Source organism: Leptonotus elevatus, chromosome 8 (genome assembly GCF_054856555.1).
Source record: "Leptonotus elevatus isolate MCC_2025b chromosome 8, RoL_Lele_1.0, whole genome shotgun sequence".
In the NCBI taxonomy this organism is placed as follows: Eukaryota; Metazoa; Chordata; class Actinopteri; order Syngnathiformes; family Syngnathidae; genus Leptonotus; species Leptonotus elevatus.
In genome coordinates this window covers 20,186,318-20,212,178 of record NC_141246.1, presented here as the reverse complement: position 1 = coordinate 20,212,178, position 25,861 = coordinate 20,186,318, and the positions used below count along the sequence as shown (strand labels likewise).

Below are 25,861 nucleotides of genomic sequence, written 5' to 3'. Positions count from 1 at the left end.
GGACTTGTCGTCAGTGATTTTTGGAAGATGGGCGCAAGCGGGGAGTGACGGGCACCATAGACTTTTTTTTTAGGTCATAGGAAAGTAGAGCAAAACCAGTGCGATTACATCTTTAAAGTCCACAAGATTCGTCAGAGATAACTCGGTGTCTTATGAAAATTCAAGCACTAAAAATAACAGCGTAAGGAGGAAAGGTGTTTTGTGTTAAAAGCAAGAAAAGAACAGGTTTCCCAGTGGACTTCTGGCAAATTTATCCCGACAAAACACACATTAGAGAACTTCAATGACACCGTTTATTTATTACTTGACCTGTGTGTATGTATGTGTGTGTGTATGTGTGTGTATTTGTGAGCATATGATTGTAAAATCTTTGAACTATAGCTCAGTAGTAATAGCCCCACCACCCCCCCTCCCCTTTCTGTACATGAGCATATACTGAGTTAAAAATACACAGGTGACCAAGATCTTGGTGACATGGTGAAAATAACAATCAAATAAAAAAAGTCAACCAATCGTTGGTTGGCATGGTCGGAGTTTGCTTTCCTCCTTTCCGGTCAGAACAATGTTCCATTTTCTAGCACTTGGAATTCTTGATTGAATGAGGTGTACAAACCAATGGTTACACAGTTTTCGGGAAAACAAAACTTTTTCTTTGTATATAGTTATATATAGTTATATATGTATAGATTTATATTAATTTAAACGCTTTTTAAAATAGCACAGTAAACACTTTTCACACATGATAAAAACCACTGAATGTGTCTGATTGTTTATGTATAGGCCAAGGGCATGAAAATAATCACATCCTGGTAATTCACCACTTTACTTCCATTAATCTTCACGAGTTCAGAAGTCAGAACATTCTCGTAATACCAAACATGACCTTTCAGCTTGTTTTTTGTTGTAAAAACTCTTCCGGAAGAGGGCTGGACCTCTACGTTGCTGTTTGCGTTTCTATGTTGTAATATGTATGCATCTATATTTCTCCACACGTGAACCACACAGAAAGAACTGAAAGGAAAAAGTTATATAAAGACAGTCAGTCAAAAAACAGAAACGCAGAATTTGTAGTCAGTTCTCTGCGTCCTTTTTTTTTCTGTGCCATCAAATACCTGAAAAGCACCTGCTGGCCCTCTTTTTCACACTATACTGTATTGTATGTCACTCATTATTTATACCCATACAGTCTTTGTACAGTTGGCTCACTGGTTGACAATAGAAATAGCTAAAGGGCTCCACATGACGTTGGTCCGAGTTGATAACGCTTCATGGATGTAAACAGGCACACAACAACTCCTCAGAGTCCAAACCACATCTGGGGGTGAGCAGGTCCTTCATGGTCTGTTGTATTCCTGTTTCACGACTTCTTTTCTTTTTGCTGATACATTTAAAATCTTCCCAATGTCAAAAGAGTGTCTCAAGCCCAGATCTCAGTCCTGCTGAGAGGAATAAGGCCTTGGAATGCTCCCCACAAACTGAAAGGTTCACCACTACTCAAAATGTAATTCTCCTTGCCTCTTTATGGCTACCAGAGAGACGCTTTGTTATAGTTTGCCATCCGAGAAAATGGCGTTTATCCAGAGTTGTTGTTGTCCAGCTTTCTGTTTATTTAGTCTTAGTTTGAGGTCTCTATCATCAGTGTTGTTGGTCTGTTACTGAACTTCATGCTGTCTCTGACAGGTCCACATGGAATGAGCTAGCAAATCCTCTTGCGGGCTGCAAGACAGAGAACAGTCATTAAGACAAATGACATCATTTCCCATGTGACTTTTTAGTAACGGCTCCAAATACAGCTCGATGAAGGATACATGCCACGAAGGACTTTCTGTGAAGTTATTTATACACCATAAAAGCGCCTCCACAGTGTGCAATACTAAACCTAAGGAATTAGATTTAAGACGCGGTGATGATTAATATTTAGAACTTAAAAAATACAGTGGAACCTCAATATACGAACTTAATTCCTTCTGTGACCCCAAACTCGAAACATTCGTCAATTGTGGTAAATTTTCCCATTGAAATCAATGCCATAAAAAAATTCCTATGTTGGTTGTTGTTTTTTCATGTTTCTTGGACGGATTGTGACTGTCAATTCAATTTCATTGCTCTGTACTCTGCATGTGCGACGACAAATGAAGCATTCCATCATATACTGTATGTATACACAAAATCCAAGGTTCAGTTTGGTTTTGTGCTCATGGTTCTTGGTTCAGTTGAGTTTGCGGTGAACTTTAGAAAAATCTATTATATCTTGAAGTTAAAAGTGAATGTATATTCACAGAATGATTATTATTATTATTGCGGCATACAGTATAATGGCAGGCATAGCAAATAACTGCTCTTCAATTGGATGACCAAAGATAAAACCAGTGTACCCGTCTGTTGCCATTCAGACAAGTCATGGTTCCCTGCAAATATATCAGCTTTGTGTTCAAAATTTTACACTAAGTACTAGAGTTATTTCAGTATGCATACTTTTTACTTTTGTTTGCTGGTTTACTGTGAGTGTTTTCTTATGCACAATACATGCACAGGTTAGAAAACACTGATATGGCTCCAACACTGATCTTATACTCTCTTTAATAAAAGATCAAATTATAAATCTTTTATATGATGAACATAGACAAAGATGTGTCATAATTAATTCATACCAAATATGGATAGTGTAGTGATTATGTGTATTGTTACTCTACTTGATGTGTGAATGAGCTCATCTCATGCTTGATGCATGCAACTTCATCTTTTTAATTGACGGGACACGAACACACACAATTGTAATGTCATTGTCGCCGCTATCTTTTGTTAGCGCTAATAATGGGGGAGAGTTGCCATGTCAGTGACGTTAAAGCAGTCATTGGAAGAACTGTGTGTGTAGGTGGAACTTCCAGCTGCACACACTCCCGTGGGAAGCAGACATTGAATTTTATGTTATTTTTTTCCCCAGACAAATTCAAAAGAAGCTCCAATACAATAAATAGTGTGCATATCATACAGAGTGAAAAGTTTTTGCCATGTTTAATTGGAAATCTAGGCGGCCTGCTGTGAGAATTGTCAATTTGTGATTGGGAGAAGCGTGTGTATGTAAGCGGAACTTTCGGCTGCACACAGGACAGCTTACTATCTGCTGCCGCAGAGGAGACATCAAGTTTTATGTGGGGTTTGATTAAGGCCAACCGTAACATTTAAGTCATCCTAAGGTCTAATTAAGAGTTTTTAAAAAAACATCACTATTGCAGCAAGTTACATACACAGAGCCACTGATGGTTAAAAGGGAAGTCAACTAACATTTCTTGACAATAAAACGTTTTTATATGTGACCTCACTAGTCTAAATATGACATTCAGATTAATATTACATTTGTGGAATATAAGTTAAAAAGTAATATCCAGCCGTTTTCTGAAGCTGAGCTGTGATTGGTTGTTACCTGAAAAACTGTGATGTAATTTTCACTCGACAGCAAGTGGCAAAATGGTCGCCTTCTGATATGGATAAAAACGTCTGGATTTTGCTGCTTAACTCATATTCCACTAACACAATATTAACCATAATAACGTATTCAGACTAGTGGGGCTACATAGAACATATATTGTCTAGATTTTATTTGGGGGGGGGGGGTTGAAAAAGCACAACAAGCACAGCAATGATCCATCGGCTAATCTATGCTGAGACAATTCACATAACGAAACATTTACATAACTCGAGGCAGATTTTCTACAAAAAATGTTGTGCCTAACTTGAAAAGTAAAAAAAAAAAGGTTCGTTTGTAACTTGAGATTCCACCGTACACAGTGCAATAATTGTGTCATTAAGTATTGATAGGGATCAATATGGATGGCTCAATAAAGAATTATATATTGTTCCATAATAAGAAAACATTTCTATTACTACAACCAAAAGGAGGCTACTTTAGCATAGCATTAACCTTGTTTTTACACTCTGCTGAACAACACAACCTCTGTTGTGCCAGAATGAAGCCCGTTTATTTGAAAAAGACCAAAATCAAAGAGAAATCACAAATCAAAAGCGTACTGGATACAGTATCGTTTCATATTGCATATTTATCATTACCCTGTGAGGCAGAATGAATGAACAACCCGCTACATTTAGAGCAGGCCACCTAAAGGCTAAATACCAATGAGGATTTTTTTTTTCCACACAATTGTTGCATAGAAGAGAAATTGCTTGACACAGTTAGCCAGGTCAAAAACAATTCTTTACCTGAGAGACAGCCCCCAGTCAGTCAGCATGCAGTTTCATGAAGGATGGTGGTATGTATGCGAGCGACTTGATTGGAAATGACCTCTCTACTGAGTGTGTATATCGAATCCATTCTCTACTTTTAGAGCTAATAGATTATTCATGCTATGTGGGAGCTCGGAAATGATTTGTTATCGTCTCCTAATGAATGCTGTAGAACTCTTTGGAGCTGGAAATTCCCTTTTATGTTCCAACTGATATCAATATGATGCGGCTCAACTTTCCCAACTGAAGATGTTTGAGTGTTGTTTGTCAGCGTTGCTTGCTACACAAAGGAAACATTGTTTTCCAGAATCAAGTAGAAGGACCACTTCTTTCCGTGGATTCAGAATCCCGTGTCCAGTGTGGATTCCTTCAAGTTTCAAACAGCATTGTGGTGAAAGCGTGAGGTGATGAAACAAATAAAAACATGAGATGAGCTTGATGTAGATGGCCTTTACTTATATGAGCATCAGATAAAAAAGATAGCTTGCCAAAGGATTTTACAGGTGGAATTTACAGAGGGTAGGAGGGAGACAAATGGGCTACAGCAGATTCATACGAGTCCAATTATTTTTTTGTTGTTGCTGTTTATTAGTATTTTGTTATGCCACATAATTACAGACAGCATTTAAAATTAGTGGGAAAGTCTTATTTCGTAGATTTAGGAGAAAAGTAGGGTCAGCAATAATGGATCGCATTTTACATTCGACAAAAATGATCAATTACAAGAGAACAATACAACAAACTAAAGTTGTTAAAGCTCCTTAAAAACAGGAGAATTAAAAGTTTATAGTCCAGATCAGAAAAAGAGGCATATTCGAAACCCCCTCCTTTAAAATCTGTACTGCACCTGACCAAAGTCAAAGGGTCCTAGGGACTTTTCATACTGATACTCACAGAAAAAAGTGGATTTGTACGGAAGGGTCCCCCTATCATATTCTTTCCTCTCTAGCGTGCTGGAGCTGTACTGCTGCTGTTGCGGATGGAGGTGATGGTGAAGGCTGTTGTGTGACTGTGACCTTTGACCATCCTTGCCAAAGGTGAAGAATGACCTATCGCTGGACGAAGCGGTGGGCGATGTCAAGGCGACTTGGTCGGAGAGGTTGACAGAGGAGGGTACCTCAGTGTCTGGCAGTGTAGCATCCATTCCGGGGACATGGAGGTTGCTGCGGTAGTCTGGCCCCTGGCGTCCATCGGACGGGACGAAGGATGGCATCCAGCAGCGGTCCGAGTGGCCGAGGGCCTTGCACTCCTCTGTGCAGTTGGAGAACAGATCAGCACCTGCAGTCAGGTCAGCGAAAATACAAAGATTGTAAGCACAATGGGGACCAAGTAGGAAGTAATAGAGGACGGCAAATACATTGCAAAAGGACAAGCAAGATGGACAAAAAGACCGGATTACACAAATTATGAATCATTCATGTTACAAGAACAAAAAGTGTGTGAAAACTATTCATCAAAGAGACAAAGCCAACACTGATGAAAGAAATTGTTTGTTTTCCTCTCAGCCGCATTCATTCTGTATGAAATGTGCAATCAAAGTGAGGCAGCATTTAAAAAACATGACAACCCCCCCCCCCCCCCCCCCGCCCCAAGCACCACCATCCTAAAGTGCCACCACACGTACACAAAAACTACAATTATCACACGAAATGTGACATTAAAAGCAACAAAGTATTCGCTTGATTGCCAAATTACATTTCAATGTCAATCATCCCTACACAAGCAGACAGTCTGTAATTGACATAGGGTTACTGCCAAAAACAAAAACATCCACATAAAAAAGATTATATTAACATGGAAATGATATAATAGAAGAAGAGGCATGAAAGGGATCCAAGTTATGTTAATTACGCTCTCTTAGAGAGAATAAAGAGAGGTGGGATAAGTGTATGAGCGAGATTATAAAGGGGGGGAAATGAGCAAAAAGAAACATGAACAGAGTCATCATAATAATTACACCCTGCAGCCAATTTTCTCCTGTGCAGATTGGATTTGTGTTTCTTCATGTTTTCCCCTGTAGCTGGTGAAATGTGGGAAAGCAACGGAATGGTGTGATCAAAGAAGGAGACAGGAGGTTGAGGGCTTACATCAGGGAGGAGGATGGCAAAGGGATAGTGAGAAAAAGAAAAGGGAACAATCTACGACCCCTCCACTCTCTATCCCCCCCGAGGCCAAAATGGCTTACCATCAAAAAGCCTGCAGTTGGAGAATTGGACCCTTGTGAACAATGTGAGTTGTGGCATCTAGTATATCGTATTATTATCCACAGTGCAGGTCTATCTATTGTTTTGACCAGATAGCACATACTAATAAAATATACCCATAAGATAAATCCATGCAAAGTGCTCCAAATGTATAGGCAGGAACAATTTTTTTCATCAGAACGCATCAATTAAATGAAACAATGAAATAATTTTTGTATAAATTACCATCATCGTATAAATGGGTAGCTTTTCCGGTTTTTATTTTCTCAAAATATCTGACCATCTTACTGTGAATTATATTTACCCACCAAGTGCAAAGAAAGTGGGTCATGTCATAAATGCACCTTGTCAAATGTTCTATTTCACTTATGTTTGCTTTGACAGGATAATACTGCTCTTCTGTGCTGCGAACCTCAACGATTTGATCTCCCTTAAACAGGTCGCACGGCTCGAAATAAATGAATAAGAAGAGACGAATGAAAGCACTGTAACATTTCAGGATCGTGTCGTGCTTGAGCCTGATTGTGGGCGTTTGCATTTGCCGTAAAGTTTTCTTTGTTTGTGTTTTTGTCCAACCCAAACTCCATAATTTATTAATTATTGTTTGTTTTAATTATTTGTTTTGGCTTGGGCCATGGGGTCAACTACACAGTTGCTATGCCCCTTATGATGATAATGTTTGAAGATGATGTATTGCACTCCGAAAATAATTCTTTTGGGATCCTCTCCAGCGCTGTCATCACTGCCACGTTGTCTTGGTCAAGCAACCATGAGTATTCCTGTCACAACTCTTGCCTCTCCTCATGCACTGAATGAAGCTGCAGGATTTCTTTGATGACGTGCTGGTTGATCACCTGGCCCACATTGAAGGGGAAAACCCGTAGTTTGGGTTTGAAATATATCGAAGGTGATGCCAGTCCTTGAACTTTTCTGACACACCTTGTAGTTATCACAAACTGCAAGTTAACAGTTGGTCAATGTTTTTTTTAGTTCTTCTTCTATTATTACCTCTTCTTGCTTGTATTTTCTGAAAGTCTGGATCTCCAAGTACGACTTAGTGCTCACGATGACATACATGTGATGCCGATCTATACAGAATGGGTCAGGCCTGTGACTGACTTTTGATTAGTCATCTCGTGTTCAAACATCAGCTTTGAAACTCCCCGTCTCACCTTTGATCATGAGTGAACCAAGGGTTTTAAATTCAATTAATTAAGTAATTATCCATCCGTGTTTTATGTTATTACTTTTTTTACACACAAGTCACCTCTAACATGACAAAAACAAACAAACATTATATTATACGACAACAGTGAAATTTAAATTTGAGGATATTAAATGTACTCATCTTGCAATTATCTGGTCTAATTCCAACTATAAATGTCATCGATGCTCATGTAACACTGGCCATAGCTGCTCTCGATTTTGTGTGCACTGTGTGTATGTACTAATGCTGCTACTGTAATTCAGGACACGGGGAGCAAGGCAGGCCATGCGACCGCAGTGACCATGAAGTCAGATGAGACACGAGGCTCCCAGACAATCAACAGCGCGGGCCAAACAGAAGCGGGAGTCACAGATTTCCAGGGCACAAAGACAGCAAAGCTGCAGGAGCCATAAGGAACAGAGAGAAGGACCGCAGAAAACACAGATGGAGAGAGCAATGGCCAAAAACAGACATGGGGACACCGCAGATGGAACAGGAAGAGTGGCTAAATACATACAGAAGTGGAGTGTTTGCATACAAGTAGATACACTTTTATTGGTTGTGGGTTATTTAATGATTTGCAGTATTCAAATAATACTGTATACTGTTTTATATTAATATTTGTATTTGGCCTTTTTATCCCCATTCCACAAATGATTTCGGGGAAGAGAACTCACATTCGCAGGGACATGATTTTCATCATTTCAATAAGGGCTGTCACAAACAATTATTTTGCTAGTTGACTATCACCAACAGAAGTCACGATGTGTCAACGAATCGCATCACATGCAAATCGTGGCATATTGCACCACCAAGCAGCTGCTCATCATTTCCTTATAAATTAAATATACAATAAAGACAATTAAGATGATACATTCAACTTGTATTAAGCTTTTCAGCTAGTAGCAGCATTCCTGTCATGTTCTTAAATGACGGAGCAACTTAAATTAAAAGAAATATTGTGGCCTTAAAATTTTCAGCTCAAAATGTTTAACTGCATTTCATTTTGTTTTTCTTTAACTTTTATCTAAAACGTTTTGCTTTGCTTGACTAATATGCATAATTTAAACGTAGTCTCCCACAGCCAACACATCTGAGGATCTTTTTTTTTAAAGCACTAAAACAGTATATTGTAACAAACTGGGTTATGTGTTGGCGTTGAGTGCTTGTGGCAAATATGTTCTGGTACTTTGAGTGCTTCTATTTATGAGTTCATGTATGCAACACTTTGTTTGTGTTCGCAACCGTATGTGTTGTCTTTGGGTTGTTAATAAACGTGAGTTCACTGACTAAAGCCTCTGTAATCCATAGCAGACGCTACAATATGTTAGCGTACCAAACAGGATGTTGCCTTACATGAAGCACACAAGGGAAACTGAGTGTGCTAATGTTAGCTACCAGACACGACTTTCCCCATGTCAGAAATGAAATCAGGCATTTTTAAATGGTCATGGCAAAGCATTACCCATAATGCTTCTGTTTACATCACGGATGACCTGGATTACCACTACTGCACATGCGTCACAGACAGGCATACAGACAGCGGGAGACAAGGAAATTTTGAGAAAAAAAAAAACAGCGTCAAATTAATAAATACATCAATAAATGTTTTGAAATTTTTAAGCAAATTTGGTGAAAATGTGCAAATCAGACTTGCGACTTATGCCTGTTTCCATCCGGTCTTCTTTTGGTCAAAACGTGCGACGTATATCCGGTCTTGTAGTCGCTTATTCGCAAAAGCTGTTTCCATAGCCAAAATGTGCATTTTCCTTTTTTGGATACGCTTCAAAATCCATCCCATCCAAGCGTAAAAACATTTTGGCGAAGTTTGAGCCTTTTATTTTTTCTAAATTATGGCTTTCCATTGTTTATTTTTCGCAATTCTTGAAAATTCTAATAAAAATAGGTGGATGGAAACACCACTACTGACGTCAATTGAAATGCATGGGGGGAAAAAAAATCTAAAATTCTTGATAAACATGAAATATGACATGTAATGTCTTGTTTCATGGTGCCGATCAATGTCGTCATAGATGGATCGGGCAGATTACAACTACAGCCGATCACCAATTTTGCATAAAATAAATATCGTCCGATCCCAATCGATTCAATCAGATCGGTGTCAAATCCAATTAATTATTATATTAATATTATTATCATTATTATCATTATTATTATTAACCCTTTAACACATCTACTGCAAAACATCGCCAATTAATTAAACGGATGGCCTTTAGCCTTTTAATGATTTGTTGACATCTGCCTGTGCTAACCTCCGGCAATCTAATCTTGTGCAGATAAGTGGCTAACAGTCACAATGCTCATTCATCTTAAAAGTATATCAGCTTTAATCAAATTAAAGGCAACAATGGGGTATTGTAGTCAAGATGAGTAAACGTAGTGTGCAAAGACTCGGCAACCTTTGCCTGTCAGGTTGCTCTTAACCAACAGCGACATCAACACATATGTTTGCAAACACACAGGCTTAAAAGTACTCTTATGCCAAGTTATGTAAATGCTTGGAAGCAAACAGACAGACAGGCCATGTGCGCATGACACCCAGTGGCTGTTGATCCTTATGAAGCACCTTCACTTCCTCGGGCAGGAAGCAAACAACAACCAAAACAGTGAGTGGCAATGACAGTCCCTGCCAACAATGCTCTCCCTCATCATGACCTCATCCGGCAGGCAAACACACAAACTGAACACATGCAAGGGGGTAAACAATGCTACACAATGCAAAGACAATCTACTTTCTAATAAGCCATCAGCACATTTCCCCCCCGACTATTTTGTTTTTCATTACATCGCCGCGCGTTTCAGAAATCCCATGTTGGAGTGATTTGACTAATTGTGCTGCCTGACATCCAATCAGAAAGTGGGAGCTGAAGGAAATGAGGAAAAACAAATCCTTAGGAAAAAGATGAGCCACATGTTTGAATGCACTGTGTGGGTACCCAGATTAAACCAACTCCCCCCCCACACACACACACGTGCCCTGCATTCACCTCGCTGTTCCTCACTTTCTCTCTCAAGCAGTCTTCTTCGGTGTCATTTTTCCTCTAAAAAATAAAAATAACACCTCCAGATGATGGCGTCTTCTATCAATACTATACTATATATATATATTTGATATTTTCTTCTTTGTTCCAGAGAGAATACAGGCATGCCAATATTTGGACAGCAGCTCAGGACTACAGGGGAGTAGCGAAGCTTCCTTGCACGAGCTGCCCAGTGATGAGTAAACCATAGACCTCGCAGGGCAAAAACACAGCAAGATGGCTGCCACTCTACCCAGCAATGACAGACAGAGAAATTGTTGCGAGTCTCGCAGAGGCAGCTTCTAAATGTTTTGATGGAGAGCCGAGATGGCTGCTTGCCCATGCGCTGCCTACTTGATTAATATCCCGCCGTACCGTACAGGCTCTGGGTGACCACTGGTTATTGATCTCCGGTTTGTGTGTTGTTTGGATGCAACGAGATGTGCTGGATACTTTTTAATGAAATCAATGCAACTTTCACAAAGTTGTCACACCTCCTGTTGTTGCAAAATACAAATGATCTTTTTAATTATTTTTTTTAATGGCAACCCATCCATCTGTTTTCTATGCTACTTGTCCTCGTTAGGGCCGGGGTGAGCTGGGGCCTTTTCCAGATGACTTTTGTTTGCTGTGAATGAAAGCATTACATGTGATGCAAAATTTTACTGTACAGTATAATAATAATACGATGTTACATTAAGGATGGGCAACTGGTGGGCTGCATTCGGCCCCCAACCATACACTGGAGTTGCCCCCTGATTAATTAAAACAAAAACAAAGTGAACTGAAAAACATTATTTTTCGCGAAAAGCTGGGGGTAAATCTGGAAAAAATCAAAACAAAAAACCCTAAATATTAAAAATAAAATGTTATACCAAACTTCTATTATATGATAATATTGTATAATATTATGTTATAATCAGGGATGGGCAACTGGCAGGCTGACCACACTCTCAGTGGCTCATTGATTAAGCCCCCGGACCCCCCCAAAAAAGGGGCCTTTTTTTTTTAACAAACTGAAAAAAAATCTTCAGGAAACTTCAACAAACATCCAATATAGGTTTTTCACGAAAAACTGGGGGTAAAAGTGAAAATAAAACTCACCCCAAAAAATATTGAAAAACAATGGGAAACAAGTCTGCAAACATGCAAATTTGCGGGTGCCAAATTGCGAATATGCAGCAAATGTAGTTTTAAGTTGAAATATCACCATTCACCACGAGATGACAGACATGTCTTATGTTACGCCCTGTACTACAATATAGGCCTAATAAAAAAATATATATATATTTCAGATTTGCAGGACAAACGAAGTACTCAATAACATTCAAATGCTGAGTGAGATGATGTTTGTGAAAAAATGCATACAATAAATTCTTGCACTTGCCCTTACAGTTTTTTGCCGTCATTGAATGTTTTTTGTTGTTGTTTGGTAAGGATAGTGTTTTTTTTTATACATGCATTGAAAAATGAAATATACTAAGAGGATATATTTTGCATGCATACACGTAATCTGTCCATTTTTAAAATAAGCACTTCTGTCATAAATCTGGTTAGGAAATGTGTGGTCACTGAGTCGCACTAATGAGAGATTGTGCCCCTCACCGCTCCCCGGACCTGAATTGCAAAATTGTGGCCCTCTCCAGCATTTAAGTTGCCCATCCCTGTGTTATATCATTCTTTATATTCCCTGAGTAAAGGTGGTTACTAACCCAGCTTGCTAAACGCCTTTGACAGATCAGTGACAAGGAAACATGATGCCAGCTACTAATTCATACTCATCAATCTCATACACTCTTGCCACAGTGATTTAATTGCCCCATTTGTCATGGCATTTGTTATCACGAAAATGTCATGATGACGATAATTTTTGTTCTCTCTACCGTCTCACAGATCTCAGCATCCGTGTCTGAGATGCTCATTTTTTTTTCTTTTCTTTTTTTGCTTGTTCACTCAATTTCCTATTAGGGAGACAAGGGAAATAATGCAGAGAGGAGACAGCAGCGTATTTGAATAAAACAACCTGAATGAAGGTGTGGGCTAGATAAGGGTGTGGCAGTCAATCACTTGTGCTTGGGATCCTGACACAGCAGTGTTTCACTGCAGACACACTGCTTTCAGGAAAGCTATTTGCACACTTTTTAAAAGCATCTGGAGATAACCTCACAGGCACAATCCCTTTGATTTAAAACAACATCAGGAGCCTTATTTCCTAAAGTGTCAGTGGCTGTGCGGTTAACAAATGCAGGTGTGGTTGATGATATGCCAACTGCAGATGCTTTTCACTTGATTTTAAATATTCAGAGACGTACCAAAAGGGACATTGTGATGTGCGGTCCTGTGAGGACAACCTCCTTCTAAACCCCCTTTGATAATTGCTATGCAAAGGCTTCAGAAATGAATTACTGCTCAGCCAAGTGTTGCGGAGATCCAACGTGTGGGGGAAACAAAATGAAGGATGAGACTCTGCCGCACATGTGCGTCACATAGCTGTTTAGATGTGTACACCCTGCAAATTTGCTTAAGCAGACAAATTCGAGAGAAATACACAAAACTGATGTGAGGTCTATGCCGGTTTTAGCTCAGGGTTATTCAGTGCGGTTCTCTTCGAGGAAATATGTACAGTACACAGCACAAACACGTGTTGGCAGACACATACTGCCCACATTAGACAAGAAGACGTAATTGTATACGGTACTGATGTTTACTGAGTAAAAAAGACACATCCAGCACTTGAAGAAGCATAGACTCATATAAGGTCAAGAAGCAATATGCAGTGGAAAACCGCACAGTTGCGGTTCGACATTCTTTTTTCTTTTTTTTTTTACCTATCCTGCATTATTGGATTAAAACCTCACATATTGAATACAAGTGGAAGCCAGAGTTTGAAGTAAACATGGTGAAGCTGCATTTAGCTGTTATGCTGCACACAAATGGAATAAGCTGCCAACAGAAGTGAAGTCAGCCCCGAGTGTAAATGCTTTTAAATGTAGGTTGAAAACGTTTTTATTTTATTTTTCTAATACTTTTGGTTAAGGTCTTTAAACATTTTTAAATCATGTTTTTATTTATTTTAATTTTTATTTTAACTTCCTTACACTAAATGTTTTTAAAGCTTGCAATCTAATGCTTTAACATTGTCATCGTACTGTATGTTCTTTTAGTAAATTTTGTAACCTTTCTTTTGTTTTCTCTTCTTTGCTCTAAATGTTAACTACTGTGTTTATTGATGCTTATGTGTTGTCTGTCCTTGTTTAAAGCACATTGAGATGCCTTGTGTGTGAAATGTACTATACAAATAAACTTGCCTTGCCTATTCACAATTATCTGCAACATGGCAAAACGAAATGTCTGGAATGTCATTGAATTGACGTATCTCTTTATTTGAGACAACAAATAGTTACTGTCAACTGAACACACGCAAAAAAATCAAACTAGTTGTCCACTCAACCAAACTTCTGAGTTGGAAGAACATATACTCACTCCACTAGTAGACAGCTCATCCATTCACAAATCTATCATTTTATGGTAGTATCTCATTAACTCATTCACTCCCAGCCATTTTTACTGAAGCAACCCCCTTCACTCCCGGCTGTTTTACTGGATTTTGACTGATTTTGCAAGGTCCTAAGAATATTATGTTATATTGCTTTAAAAACATGGAACCTACTAAAAGAAAGAGTAGAGTCTCTTCTTTCATCAGGAAAAAAAGTAGATTTGTGTCTGTTTCCGTTTTGCAGCAATTAGCATTAGAATATAGCTAAGTTTCATCATTATTCACAAACCTGTTGAAAACAGTGGGGAAAAGAGCTTATTGCAAAATGGCCTGGCTGATCTCTTATACTCTGCTGCCACCTGCTGGCCCTTTTTGTAATAGCTACCATTGCTTTAAGCGACCTCTTAATGTCAGAAGCTGTATCAAAGCCTTATGTATGCTCTAGCATAAAAAAAAAACATAAAAAAAGTATTTATACATTTTTGGGTTTGAATGAGTTAATTGATATAATAACAGTGAACGGTGTAACAATGCCCAAAAAAATATCATGGTAGTTGTCCATTCCAAACTTCAACGATGCAAAGCAGAATGTGGAACTTCTGCATTTACACACATACACTCGCTCCGACTCCGAGCTGGCTCATCCAAATACACATCTAACATTTTATTGTAGTATCTCACTCTTGATATAATAATCCCCGTTGGTTGGAACCAAAACCAATCAAACTAGTTATCTGCTCACCCAAACTTCCGTTCAGACAAACGTCACCGGCCGAAGGCTGTTGAGTGTGTTGTAGGTGAACGATTTGCTTACTCACACTATCACTATGACAAATTCAACAGCAGCCATGTTAGATTTGTGCTTGACAGACAGCAGAACATGGCAGTGTCCATGTCTGCTATAAACAAGAGCATCAATGGAATCCGTAACAAAAGCTCAGCAGAACATCACTTAACCTAGATACAACTGCCATTTTGTGTTGTTCCGGTGTGGATCCAGCAATTCTGGGTCTGTAAACACCAAAGTGACAACTGCATGCAACGAAGCAGCGTACTTACAGGCTGCTATAACAATATCTATAGGCTGCCCCAGGAGTGCTGTGACCGTCGATATGACTGCTGGACTGTGCAATCAAATGGTCATTATTTGACAGCCGACTGCATCGCTAGAATAATTCATCATCATCATTATCATCATCATCATCATCATCATCATCAGACTTGCTGAGCTGTACAGCAATTTTTCATAATGTTTATAAGCATCTGCAATGTCATTATATGTTTTGGCGTAAGACTTTGTGGTATAGCCTTGGTTAAACTATAAATATAGGCAATTATAATCCCTTTTGAGGAGCGTTAATCATTGGTCCGATCCCTATCCCCAATGAATAGCAGTGGTCCACTGTATACACCTGGCAGAGTGCCAATAGCTATGACTACAAAATACATGTATTTTGAGATTCATGCTACCTAATAGAGGAGAATCATTTAATACTGACATATCAATTGAGAAACTATGAAAACAAACGTAAAAAGTTGCTTACATTATGTGTCATAGATAATGCCTACATGGAAACACACCAAACTGCAATAATAATTGTATAGTGCATAGAGTCCATATCCTATATAGCTTTTTGGTCCCGTTTAGTTGAGTCAGACATTAGGCTACAGATGTTCATAACAAAATCACATTATTGAACGACTCACTCACAAAAAAAGATGGGACAAGGTTTTTTTTTTGCTTGTTTTGCACACTGATTTTTGGAGTTTCGGAAAAAAAAATTCACACATTCGAAAATACCACGTATGTGCTGTTACCTCCCATGGAGTGCTCATCTGTTCACTTAAAAATCCAACACAAGAAGAAAAAAAAGGTTGATTTATGATATAAAATATAAGGTAAATAAACAGTGCAAGGTATGTTCTCAGTACAGTTCCAAACCGGAGCTGAGTATAAAAGATATCCTTTAAAGATTGGTTATTTTTAGTCACCCTGCAACATTCCATGCAAAATAGATGATAAAAACATCTTCCTAATCAACAGTGAATAATCACATCAAGAATAAGATGCCATAAAGCATTACCAATGCTATCTCATGCCTTTTCTGAAGTTCTTTCTTCTGCTTTATTAAGTAGAACTGCTGACAGTCGTATAAAGAGTCAAATATTTTAATCTAAACTGCTGCCTTTCTGATTTACACAGTGTGACCTTCCTCAAGTGTTTGATAAGCAAGAGCAGAGAGTTACACTATCAGTTGTGTGTAGATGGCTTTCTGTTTTGCCTCAGGTGATAAATAATGTCAAATGCCACGAAGCCTGATCACCACCATTCACTGTCCAACAACACAGATCCAAAGAAGTCTAGTTTATATTCCCAACACTGATCCGATATTTGGCAGACTCCGGTCTAGACGGCGGTCTTATATGAGATGTGTGGAGGGAGGCCTCAAAGGAAAAGGGCAATTCAATATGAAATGTGATTTTCTATTGCTCCTCTTTTTGTCAGGCTCCACTTGGATCAATAAACAGCTACAAATGTAATCGAATGTTTGCATAAACAAGATGACTGTTATGGTAAACTGTGACTACAAAAAAGGACTTTTCAAAACTGCAAACTAAAGAATAATGATGTGGCAGCAAATCAATTGAATAGAAATAGGCTTATCTATTTTATAAATAGTAAAAAATATTACAGTAATTTCTGGTTTACAAGCCGCTACTTTTTTCACTTACATTGGACCCTGCGGCTAATACAAAGGTGCGGCTTATCCGTCAGATCACAATGGGGCGCACTATAAAGGAAGCTCAAGAGCATCAGGCAGAGCAAAACAAACCAAGTGAGCCCAAATACAGTAGGAGAGACAGAACGAGAGTGAGACAATTTGCGCCCTCATTATGAAAAAGAACCCGGTGCGGTAACATTAAAACACCTGCGGCTTACAGTTGGGTGCGGCTTATATGTGTAACAAACTCGAGTATTACCCAAATTTAGCTAGCACGGCTTATAGTCAGGTGCACCATGTAGTCCAGAAATTACTGTACTCATGTTCTATAATATCATATTTAACTCATTCACTCCCAGCCATTTTCACTGAAGCAACCCCCTTTGCTTCTCGGCTGTTTTATTGGATTTCGACTGATTTTGCAAGTCCCACAAATATTGTGTTCTATTGCTGTATAAACATTGAAACTCCCAAAAGAAAGATTAGAGTCTCTTCTTTCTTCAGGAAAAAAGTCTATTTCTATGTGTTTGCAGCAATTAGCATTAGAATATAGCTACGTTTCATCATTATTCACAAATCTGTTTAGAACTGAGGGTAAATTAGCTTGTTTGCAACATAGCCCTGGTTGATCTCTTATACTCTGCTGCCACCTGCTGGCCGTTTTTGTCATTTCTACCATTGCTTTACCCGTTCCCTGCAGTAGAGAAGCTGCATCAAAGCCTTCTGTATGTTCTAGCATTAAAAAAAAAACATAACATTAAAAAAAAAAAAAAGTATAAATACGTCTATGTCTAAGTACATTAGTGTACCTTTAGTAGTACAATGATTTCTATGTCAACATATTACATCTTCTTCCACATCTTTGGAAATTTCCAGTGTGTTGTTGGTGCTAAAAAAAGGTGCATTTGTGGCATTTATAAGAACTCTACTACATGTTTTTGGAGAGACGCTGGTCTGCTTCCTGGCTACTGTTGAGGTGCCCTTGAACAAGCTAACCAAACCACGCCCACCCCATTCATGACTTTTGTCCCTTTTTACTACGAATGGGTAAGTGCCAATACCAGGTATCGGTAGTGCCGATACCAGCCTTAGTTGGTTGTTGATATCAGTATAAGCAGCCCTCGAGACTAGAAATTAGAAATCAAAGAATAGAAAATTGCCATTAATGTCATGTAATTTTAAGGGAAATGCTATATTGGAATGTACTGTATAATTATTAAAAATATATATATATTTTTTTATGTACAAGAGGTATCGGTAATTGGTGTCGGTGACTACTCAAGAGTTGAGCACACATACTGGTATCAGACTGAAAAAAAGTGGTATCGAACATGCCTACTAGATACATTTCAATACTTCAGTTGTGGACTGAGGGACAGATATAGATTGTATATTCTTACAGTGGTGATGAGCTGACTCGTATAAAAATGCGGAATGCAACAATTCATACAGCTGATTGAAATGCATCTCATTATGTCACTGTTAGCTTCTGTGCCTTTCCCTTTCACTTGAGTGAATGTATTGATTAATGCCACAAAAGAACTGCAGGCCTAACACTTCCTCCCTGTGAGTTGCTGTCCTTTCAGTGCCACTCAGCGGAACAGCAGTGAGGAGACAAGGGGCACGTGGGAATGCAAAGAAAAGTCTTGCCAAATAGTCTGTCGTTTCACCTCAGAGACAAGAGGTGTCCAAACTTTTTAATTTGAGGGTGGCATACATAAAAATACAAGGATGACAGAGCCACTTTAAAATACTTCCACTTTAATTTAGTAAACATGCTAAAATCAGTCACGTAAATCATTATAAATTGTTTATATTTTTTTGTTATTTTGAAGAACTTCTACATGTCAGATTTCTGTTATAGGGGATAAGGCAAATTGTTTTGTATTTTTCAAGATTTTGGGGTGGTCAAGGGCCCTGCATGCTACTAGATTAGATTCACCCCTGTACTGAACAGTAACATAATCCCATCTCCACATTCAGAATCGAAACGAGAGCAAACTGTAGAAAGTTGATGATTTTTAAAACAGTTACTTTACTTGGAAAGAAACGAAAAAACTAAAGATTAGCCTCTACAATGTAATTTTTAGTATAGTGTTCCCTCGTTATAATGCGGTTCACTTTTCGCGGCCTCCCTGTTTCGCAGATTTTTTTTTACTACAATTTTGCATGCAGTTTTATTTTATTTTTTTACAGTCATGCACCTACAGTATTTTGTAAAATTTAACAAGGTTTGAACATTGAGAATGTTTAACTCATTCACTCCCAGCCATTTGCACTGCAGCAACCCCCTTTGCTCCCGCCTCTTTTACTGGATTTTGGCTGATTTTGCAAAGCCCACAGAATATTGTGTTCTATTACTATAAAAACATGGAATCTACCAAAAGAAAGATTAGAGTCTCTTCTTTCATCAAGAAAAAAGTATATTTGCACCTGTTTCCATTATGCAGCAATTAGCATTAAAATATAGCTAAGTTTCACCATTATTTACAAATCTGTTGAAATAACTGGGGAAAAAAGCTTGTTGCAACATGGCCCTGATTGATCTCTTATACTCTGCTGCCACCTGCTGGCCGCTGTTGTAATAATTTCCATTGCTTCAAGCATTCTCTTCAGTTCAGAGGCTGCATCAAAGTCTTCTGTATGCTCTAGCTTAAAAAAATATTTTAAAAAACGGATAAATAGGTCTTTAGGAGCATGGTAATATTTAAAATAGAACGTATGTATACATTTTTGGGGGCAAACGAGTTAAAGAAAGAAACAAAAAAACTAAAGATTAGCCTCTACAATGCAATTTTTAGTATATGCCGCGGGCCACTGAAAAATGGATGGCGGGCTGAAAATGGCCCCAGGCCGCTGTTTGGAGACCTCTATGCATTAAATACGATTTGGTGTTGGTTATGGAAGACAGCTACCATCACACAGCCATGACAGTCTTAGTCATAAAAATAACAAAGTCCCCATTCTGTTCAATTCACCACATCCAATACAAATACATTATCTGGAAAGATCTACCCAGTCTGATTATGATTAGAAGAACTCACCGGCAGGGTGTCCCCGGTTCGTGGCATCGTGGTCACTGTCGCCTTGTTCGCTATCACCATGACCACTGTCTTTCGAGCTCACAATGTCTGCTTCTTGGAATGCCGAACTGCAGGAGAGAGGCACAATACAGCGAGTCACAAAGGTACAGGAGAATGAAACTAATTCATGGGTAGAGATGGCGGTCAAGCTACAATACTGGGAGGGGGATTAAATGAAAGGCCAGGAGAGTGCATGCGACAGAGAGCGAGCGAGTGAACGACAAGAGAATCAGAACCCTCCAACGCATAACTGCATTAATACCGTCACGGCGGCCATCATGATTCTAAATTGGATGTTACACATGGCATGTAATGAAATCCAGTCTTAGAGCTTTAATAGGCGCCGCTCTGCCAGTTATGGGACTGGTGCCAAATTGAAGAGCTACATTACGGACACATTGGGAACCATGTAGCCTCTCAGAGCCACAATTAATGATGCAGAATCCACAAGACTAATACTGATGGGTGTAATATTCACTTTTATAGATCTGTGAATAGACTCGGGTACCGTTTGGCCAGCTGGATGTTAGCGCTCCTCGGGTAGTGAATGGTTAGATGCTTTGCCTTGCTCAGCACATTGCTACTATCAGGATGTGTGTGTGTGTGTTTGTGTGCTTTTCACTACCTGTTAACACGTCTTGGTCTGTCCACCAGGTAGCTGAGTTCCGCGCGTTGGTGTTTATTCTAGAAAACCCATCACAATAAAAGCAGGTCATCACAACTAAAAATAGACACACAGGTGAGAAACACAAGTGACCACAAATGCATATATTAGAGTAGCTAGTTAAAAACTATTTATGCGGTGGCATAAGCAGCGAATGCTGAAAGCATCCACTTGGACGCACGCATCCACTTAATGACGGGGTGAGGAGAGAGCAGTGGAGAGTGGGTTAGAGGCGATTGAATGTGTAAATGATTGAGCCAGCCTACGCTGGGACTGAACAACCTTTGTTCACGCCGCTGCCATGCTGGGTCGTGCAGAGAATACTTAAAGCGCAGCAAAGGCAAGACTGTGACTGGCTGTCTGGCAAAAGTCCAGCCACACCGCAATCAACAGAAAAAGCTTCAAGTCCTCCCAGCTCGCCGCTGCAAAACGAACAGGCTGAGCACAAAATGGGGCCACCGGCTCACTTATCTCCTTTCGACTAATGTTTGCCGCCTCAATATATTTTGCTCGTCGAAGTATATATAGTGCATGAATCATTCGTTGGAGAAAAGGGGACATAATTAGGACTATCTAGGATGTCTTCTGAGCGAGTGTGGGTCTCAGCTATTTTTTATGCAAACATTCTAATCAATGGAATTTCCCAGAAGTGTAATTTCCATGAATAAAATTGACTGTGAAGATGATTTGTACCACATATTAACTTCGAATGGTCTTGCAATTACACCATGCATACACATCGTCTGTCTGTACTGAAGTCAAACTAACCCTATTAAATCAAATCAAATATTTTAAATACAAAACATACTTTGATACACAATATAAACAATGAAAGATTTAGAGTCTGACAGGAAAAATACTCAAATGAGCTCCATCTGCTTTATCTGACATGATTGAGTAAAAACGAAAGGGCCACATGAGATTTAACAATCGACGTGTCCAATCAGCATTAGGCATAACAATGATTAAAGGCCAAAGAGCAAACCAGTCAGTCAATACAATTTCCATCTTTTGAAGGGTTTAGTTTGACATGACTTGAATAGAAATAAACCGATATGGTTTTCTCAGGGCCGATATTGATACCGATTATTACTAGTCAAGGAGACCGATAACCAATATTTGGAGCTGATATTCAATTTCAGTAAATCAGAAAAATTATTGCCACAAATATTTTTTTTAATATAAATTCCAATTCTTAACTGGAATGCTTTTAAGCATATGATTAATGAACAACTTTTCAGATTTGCAAAATGTTGATTTTCTTAGACAATCGTCATGTATGTTTTAAAATTGTAACACTAACTTCAGGAAGCTCCCAGGGTCATAAGTATGTCTTAAAATCTAACCAAAACCTAAACAAATCAATGTCATAGCGCCCTTTAGTTTTCTACAATATTTTTTTTTTTTCCAAAATAACTAAAATGTTAAACTTTCAGATATCTTTGTTTTAGTTTCAAACAAAAAAAGATGCGGAGAGTTTCTCGGGTCAGTTTTATATGGATCTATTATCAGCCATCATTTTTTTTTAAAAGGCCGATATTGATATTCGTCAAAATACCAAATATCGGCACCGATAATCAGTCTGGCTGATAATCGGCCTATCCCCAGACTTGAATGGAAAACATGAAACATCATGATCAATGTTAACATTCTCATGTGTATGATAGGGGCGTGGGGATTAGGATTCTTACCTCACTGGAAAGAATACTGCCGTTGGATATGATGTCTGGTTGTTGATCGCTGTAACCAGTAACTAAGGCGCCACACGGGTTGGTGTGGTCCGTATCATTGCTTCGTGAGGGGCTGCATGGTTTTAGGAACATCAGATCCGTTTTGGCAGATTCCGGTGTCAGACACACTTGGTAGCAGTAGGAGTTCTGGTTCTGGTGGTGGTGGGAGCCAAATCCGCCTCCCACGCTCCCCACTCCCGACTCCTCCACGGGCACCTGCCCCACGGGCCCCACACCAGATGTCACATTGGCACTCTGGACCAACATGATGTCGGACTTACTCAGCTTCTTCTGCTTGCGGCCTCGAGCGTGCCTGCTGCAACAAGAGCTGCAACACATGCAACAGTCACCAGCCAACAGGCAGGTGTACAGGTTGAGTTTCTTGTCCTTTTGGCAACGCACAGCCAAGACAATCATAGCCAAGAGGAAGATGAAGGACACGGAGCCCAGGGCGATGATGAGAATGAGCGTCAGGTCAAGGGAGGTCTCCTTTGCCTTGGAGGCAGAGCCACGATCCCCGCTTCGACCTTCCACCACACTGTCCACTAATATCACGCTCACGGTGGCTGAGGATGAGAGGGGGGGCTGCCCGTGGTCCCTCACTTCTATTAGCAGGTCATAATGGCCCTGAGAGTCCCGCTTGTGAGCGACCCGGCGGGCGGTCCTCAGCTCGCCAGTCCTCCAGTCCATGCGGAACATGCCCATCTCGTTGCCCCGCAGGATGCTGTAGGACAGCCGTGCGTTCTCGCCATCATCCGCATCCATGGCCACCACACGGGTCACAAGGTAGCCGGGCTCGGCGGTGCGCGGCAGGGGCTCCTTAACCGTGCCATTTTTGCCAATAGGGGCTATGACAGATGGAGCATTGTCGTTTTGGTCCACTATTACAACGTTCACAGTGGCATTGGAGAAGAGCTCAGGTGTTCCCGTATCCTTGGCCTGGACCATGAAGCTGAACTCTTTGAGCTGTTCGTAATCGAACGAGCGCAGTGCGTAAAGGTAACCGGTGTCCTGATTTATGGAAACATAAGTGTCCACAGACATGCCCTGTATGTCACACTCCAATATGGAGTAAGTAATAAGAGCGTTCTGTCCAATATCAGGGTCTAAAGCGCTCACGGCGTGAATGAAAGCCCCAGGCACATTATTCTCAGTCACATACACGTCATAAACCACCTGCGTAAAACGGGGCGCGTTGTCATTCTCATCAGAGACGTGCACTTTTATGGACTTGCTGGTGGCAAGCGCGGGCTGACCCTTATCTTTTGCGACCACTGTGATGGTGTACGACTCTGTCGTCTCTCGGTCCAGCGGGCCGTCCGTCACGATGGTGTAGTAGTTTTTAAAAGACGACTTGAGCTTGAAAGGGACATCTCCCAGGATCTCGCAGCTCATTAAACCGTTCTCGCCCGAGTCCCGATCCGAGACACTGAAAAGTGCGATCACGGTGCCCGGGGCGTCCTGCTCGCTCACGGACTCTGTCACGGTGCTGAAGCCAATCTCTGGGGTGTTATCGTTCACGTCCACGAGTTTCACCAGCACTTTGCAATGAGCGGGGACCGCGTTGGCACCCAAATCTTTTGCCTGCACGTAAATCTGGTGCGTGCTGCTCTCCTCGTAGTCCACCTCGCCGGCCACCTCGATCCTGCCTGTCCTGGCATCGATGCTAAATAAATCTTTAATCCGCGGGGTATTGTGGTTGCTGAATGAATAAATAATTTCCCCGTTTTGCCCCTCGTCAACGTCAGTCGCGTTGAGCTGAATGACTTGGGTGCCCACGGGGGAATTTTCCCGCAAGTTAACAGTGTAGACGGACTGGTCAAAAGTGGGCGCGTTGTCGTTCGAGTCGAGAACTTTGACGACCAGGAGCGCGGTTCCGGTGCGCTGCGGGTTGCCTCCGTCCACAGCGGTGAGCACGTAGCGGTGCACGGCTTGCTGCTCCCTGTCCAGAGGCTTCTCCAGCACGAGCTCGGCAAACTTGTTCCCGTCACTTTGAGTCTGCACGTCCAGGTAAAAATTGTTATTATTGGTGATGGCGTATGTGCTGAGAGCGTTTGCGCCCACGTCCGGGTCGAAGGCGTTCTCCACCGGGAAGCGCGTCCCGGGGATGGCGCTCTCGGATATCTCCACCGAAATGTCCGCCTCGGGAAATCTGGGTGGATTGTCGTTGATATCCATCACTTCAATCTCGACGCGAAAGAGTTCCAATGGATTTTCCAAAAACACCTCCAAGTGCAGTAGGCACGGGATGGTCTGCTTGCAGATTTCTTCCCGGTCAATTTTCTCCCTCACCACAAGCGCGCCGTTTTCTAAGTTCATTTCTAGGTAGGGTGTCCGTGAACTAGGCACAGTCTGGAAGCGGCGAGCGGAAAGTTTGGTAATGTCCAGCCCCAAATCCTCCGCGATATTTCCAACCACGGTCCCGGGCTCCTGCTCCTCTGCCACGGAGTAGCGGAGCTGCGAGAGTGCTCCATCCAGGATGGACAGCAGAAAAAGCAACCGAATCATGTCTGCTCTCTCCCTCCAAGTGCACTTCAAGAAAGAAAAAAAGTTGTTTAAAAAAAAAAAGTGTTACTCCTCACTTTTTATAAGCAGCGCGCATTCCCAAATTATCTGCCTGTAAAAAGGCAGTGAGATTAAAAGAAAGGGGGAAAAAAGATTGTGCAATTCCTCTCCTTTGACTCGGGTGGTGTAACATTTAGTCGTTTGAGCGATGTGAAGCACAGCCATCTAATCCGAGCGCCTCCGTTTTAATCAATTCCGCATCGCGCGGCTGTGAGTTTTGGCGACAGGCTGGAGCCAGGGTGCGTAGCCAACACTTCCTGTGCGCAGAAACACACTGACCCCTTCTTCACACACAAAAAAAAATCACAACAAAACAGGCAATTACTGGCTGGTAGAGGGGAGGTGGGTGAGGGAGAGAGAGAGAGAGAAAAAAAAGCTGCAATTTCTACATGAAGACTGGAGAACAGCAGTGCGCTTTCCCCCTTCAACCTCGCTGTAATCAGTGTGTCCGTGCGCTCAAAGCGGATGATGTTCTCGGCTCGGCTTCTGTCAGGCGAGTGTGAGCAGCGGGTTGGTTTTGCGCACTGCTTCTTTCCCCACCAGCCAATGGTGAGCGCAAAGACCGCGCGTAATGCCACCTGATTGGGGCTTCGCGACGCCAGCCAGCGCACACGCTGGAGCCTCTTAACAAAACCAGTTAAGTGCAGTTGCGCTCCTCATCTCTTCTCCTTCCCCTCTTCTCCTCCAGGCCAAGCCTGCTTGTACCAGGGAAATTAAATGTTCTACACATTCGACGAATTAAGAAAGTCCAATAATAGAGATGGTTGGAGGAAACTCAATAGAGCCCATGCAGCCAGCTGTTTTGGTCCAAAATGCAACTGTTATAATTAAACTGTCATCATATCACATTGCTCAAAACGATAGCATCAAGACGTTGCAATGTTGCCCGCAGCATTTATTTCAATT

At 40.7% G+C, this 25,861-nt stretch overlaps 1 protein-coding gene across 4 annotated transcripts; it reads right to left on the bottom strand.

The window, feature by feature from the left end:
* Positions 1 to 396: 396 nt before the first annotated feature.
* pcdh10a (protocadherin 10a) lies at positions 397 to 25,438 on the bottom strand. Of its 4 annotated transcripts, none has more exons than XM_086083511.1 (5): positions 22,352 to 25,438; positions 20,622 to 20,680; positions 19,958 to 20,064; positions 5,137 to 5,520; positions 397 to 1,716 (listed from the first exon to the last, which is right to left on the bottom strand). In XM_086083511.1, exons 1-5 carry the CDS (start codon positions 24,896 to 24,898, stop codon positions 1,697 to 1,699), a joined length of 3,117 nt encoding a protein of 1,038 aa, XP_085939637.1. In that variant the 5' UTR covers positions 24,899 to 25,438; the 3' UTR covers positions 397 to 1,696. The 4 variants fall into 4 exon arrangements, with proteins under 4 accessions (XP_085939637.1, XP_085939638.1, XP_085939636.1 ...); XM_086083512.1 differs by having other exon boundaries at positions 398 to 1,716; positions 5,360 to 5,520; XM_086083513.1 differs by lacking the exon at positions 397 to 1,716 and having other exon boundaries at positions 5,156 to 5,297; positions 5,360 to 5,520.
* Positions 25,439 to 25,861: the final 423 nt, after the last annotated feature.

Excerpts from the sequence above, each read along its gene's own strand:
- pcdh10a (XM_086083510.1), bottom strand. The coding sequence starts at position 24,898 with ATGATTCGGTTGCTTTTTCTGCTGTCCATCCTGGATGGAGCACTCTCG. Across the intron at positions 20,065-20,621 it reads AGACCAAGACGTGTTAACAG|TTCGGCATTCCAAGAAGCAG; the intron begins GTAGTGAAAAGC and ends TCTCTCCTGCAG. Across the intron at positions 5,521-19,957 it reads GAACCGGGGACACCCTGCCG|GTGCTGATCTGTTCTCCAAC; the intron begins GTGAGTTCTTCT and ends ACCTGACTGCAG.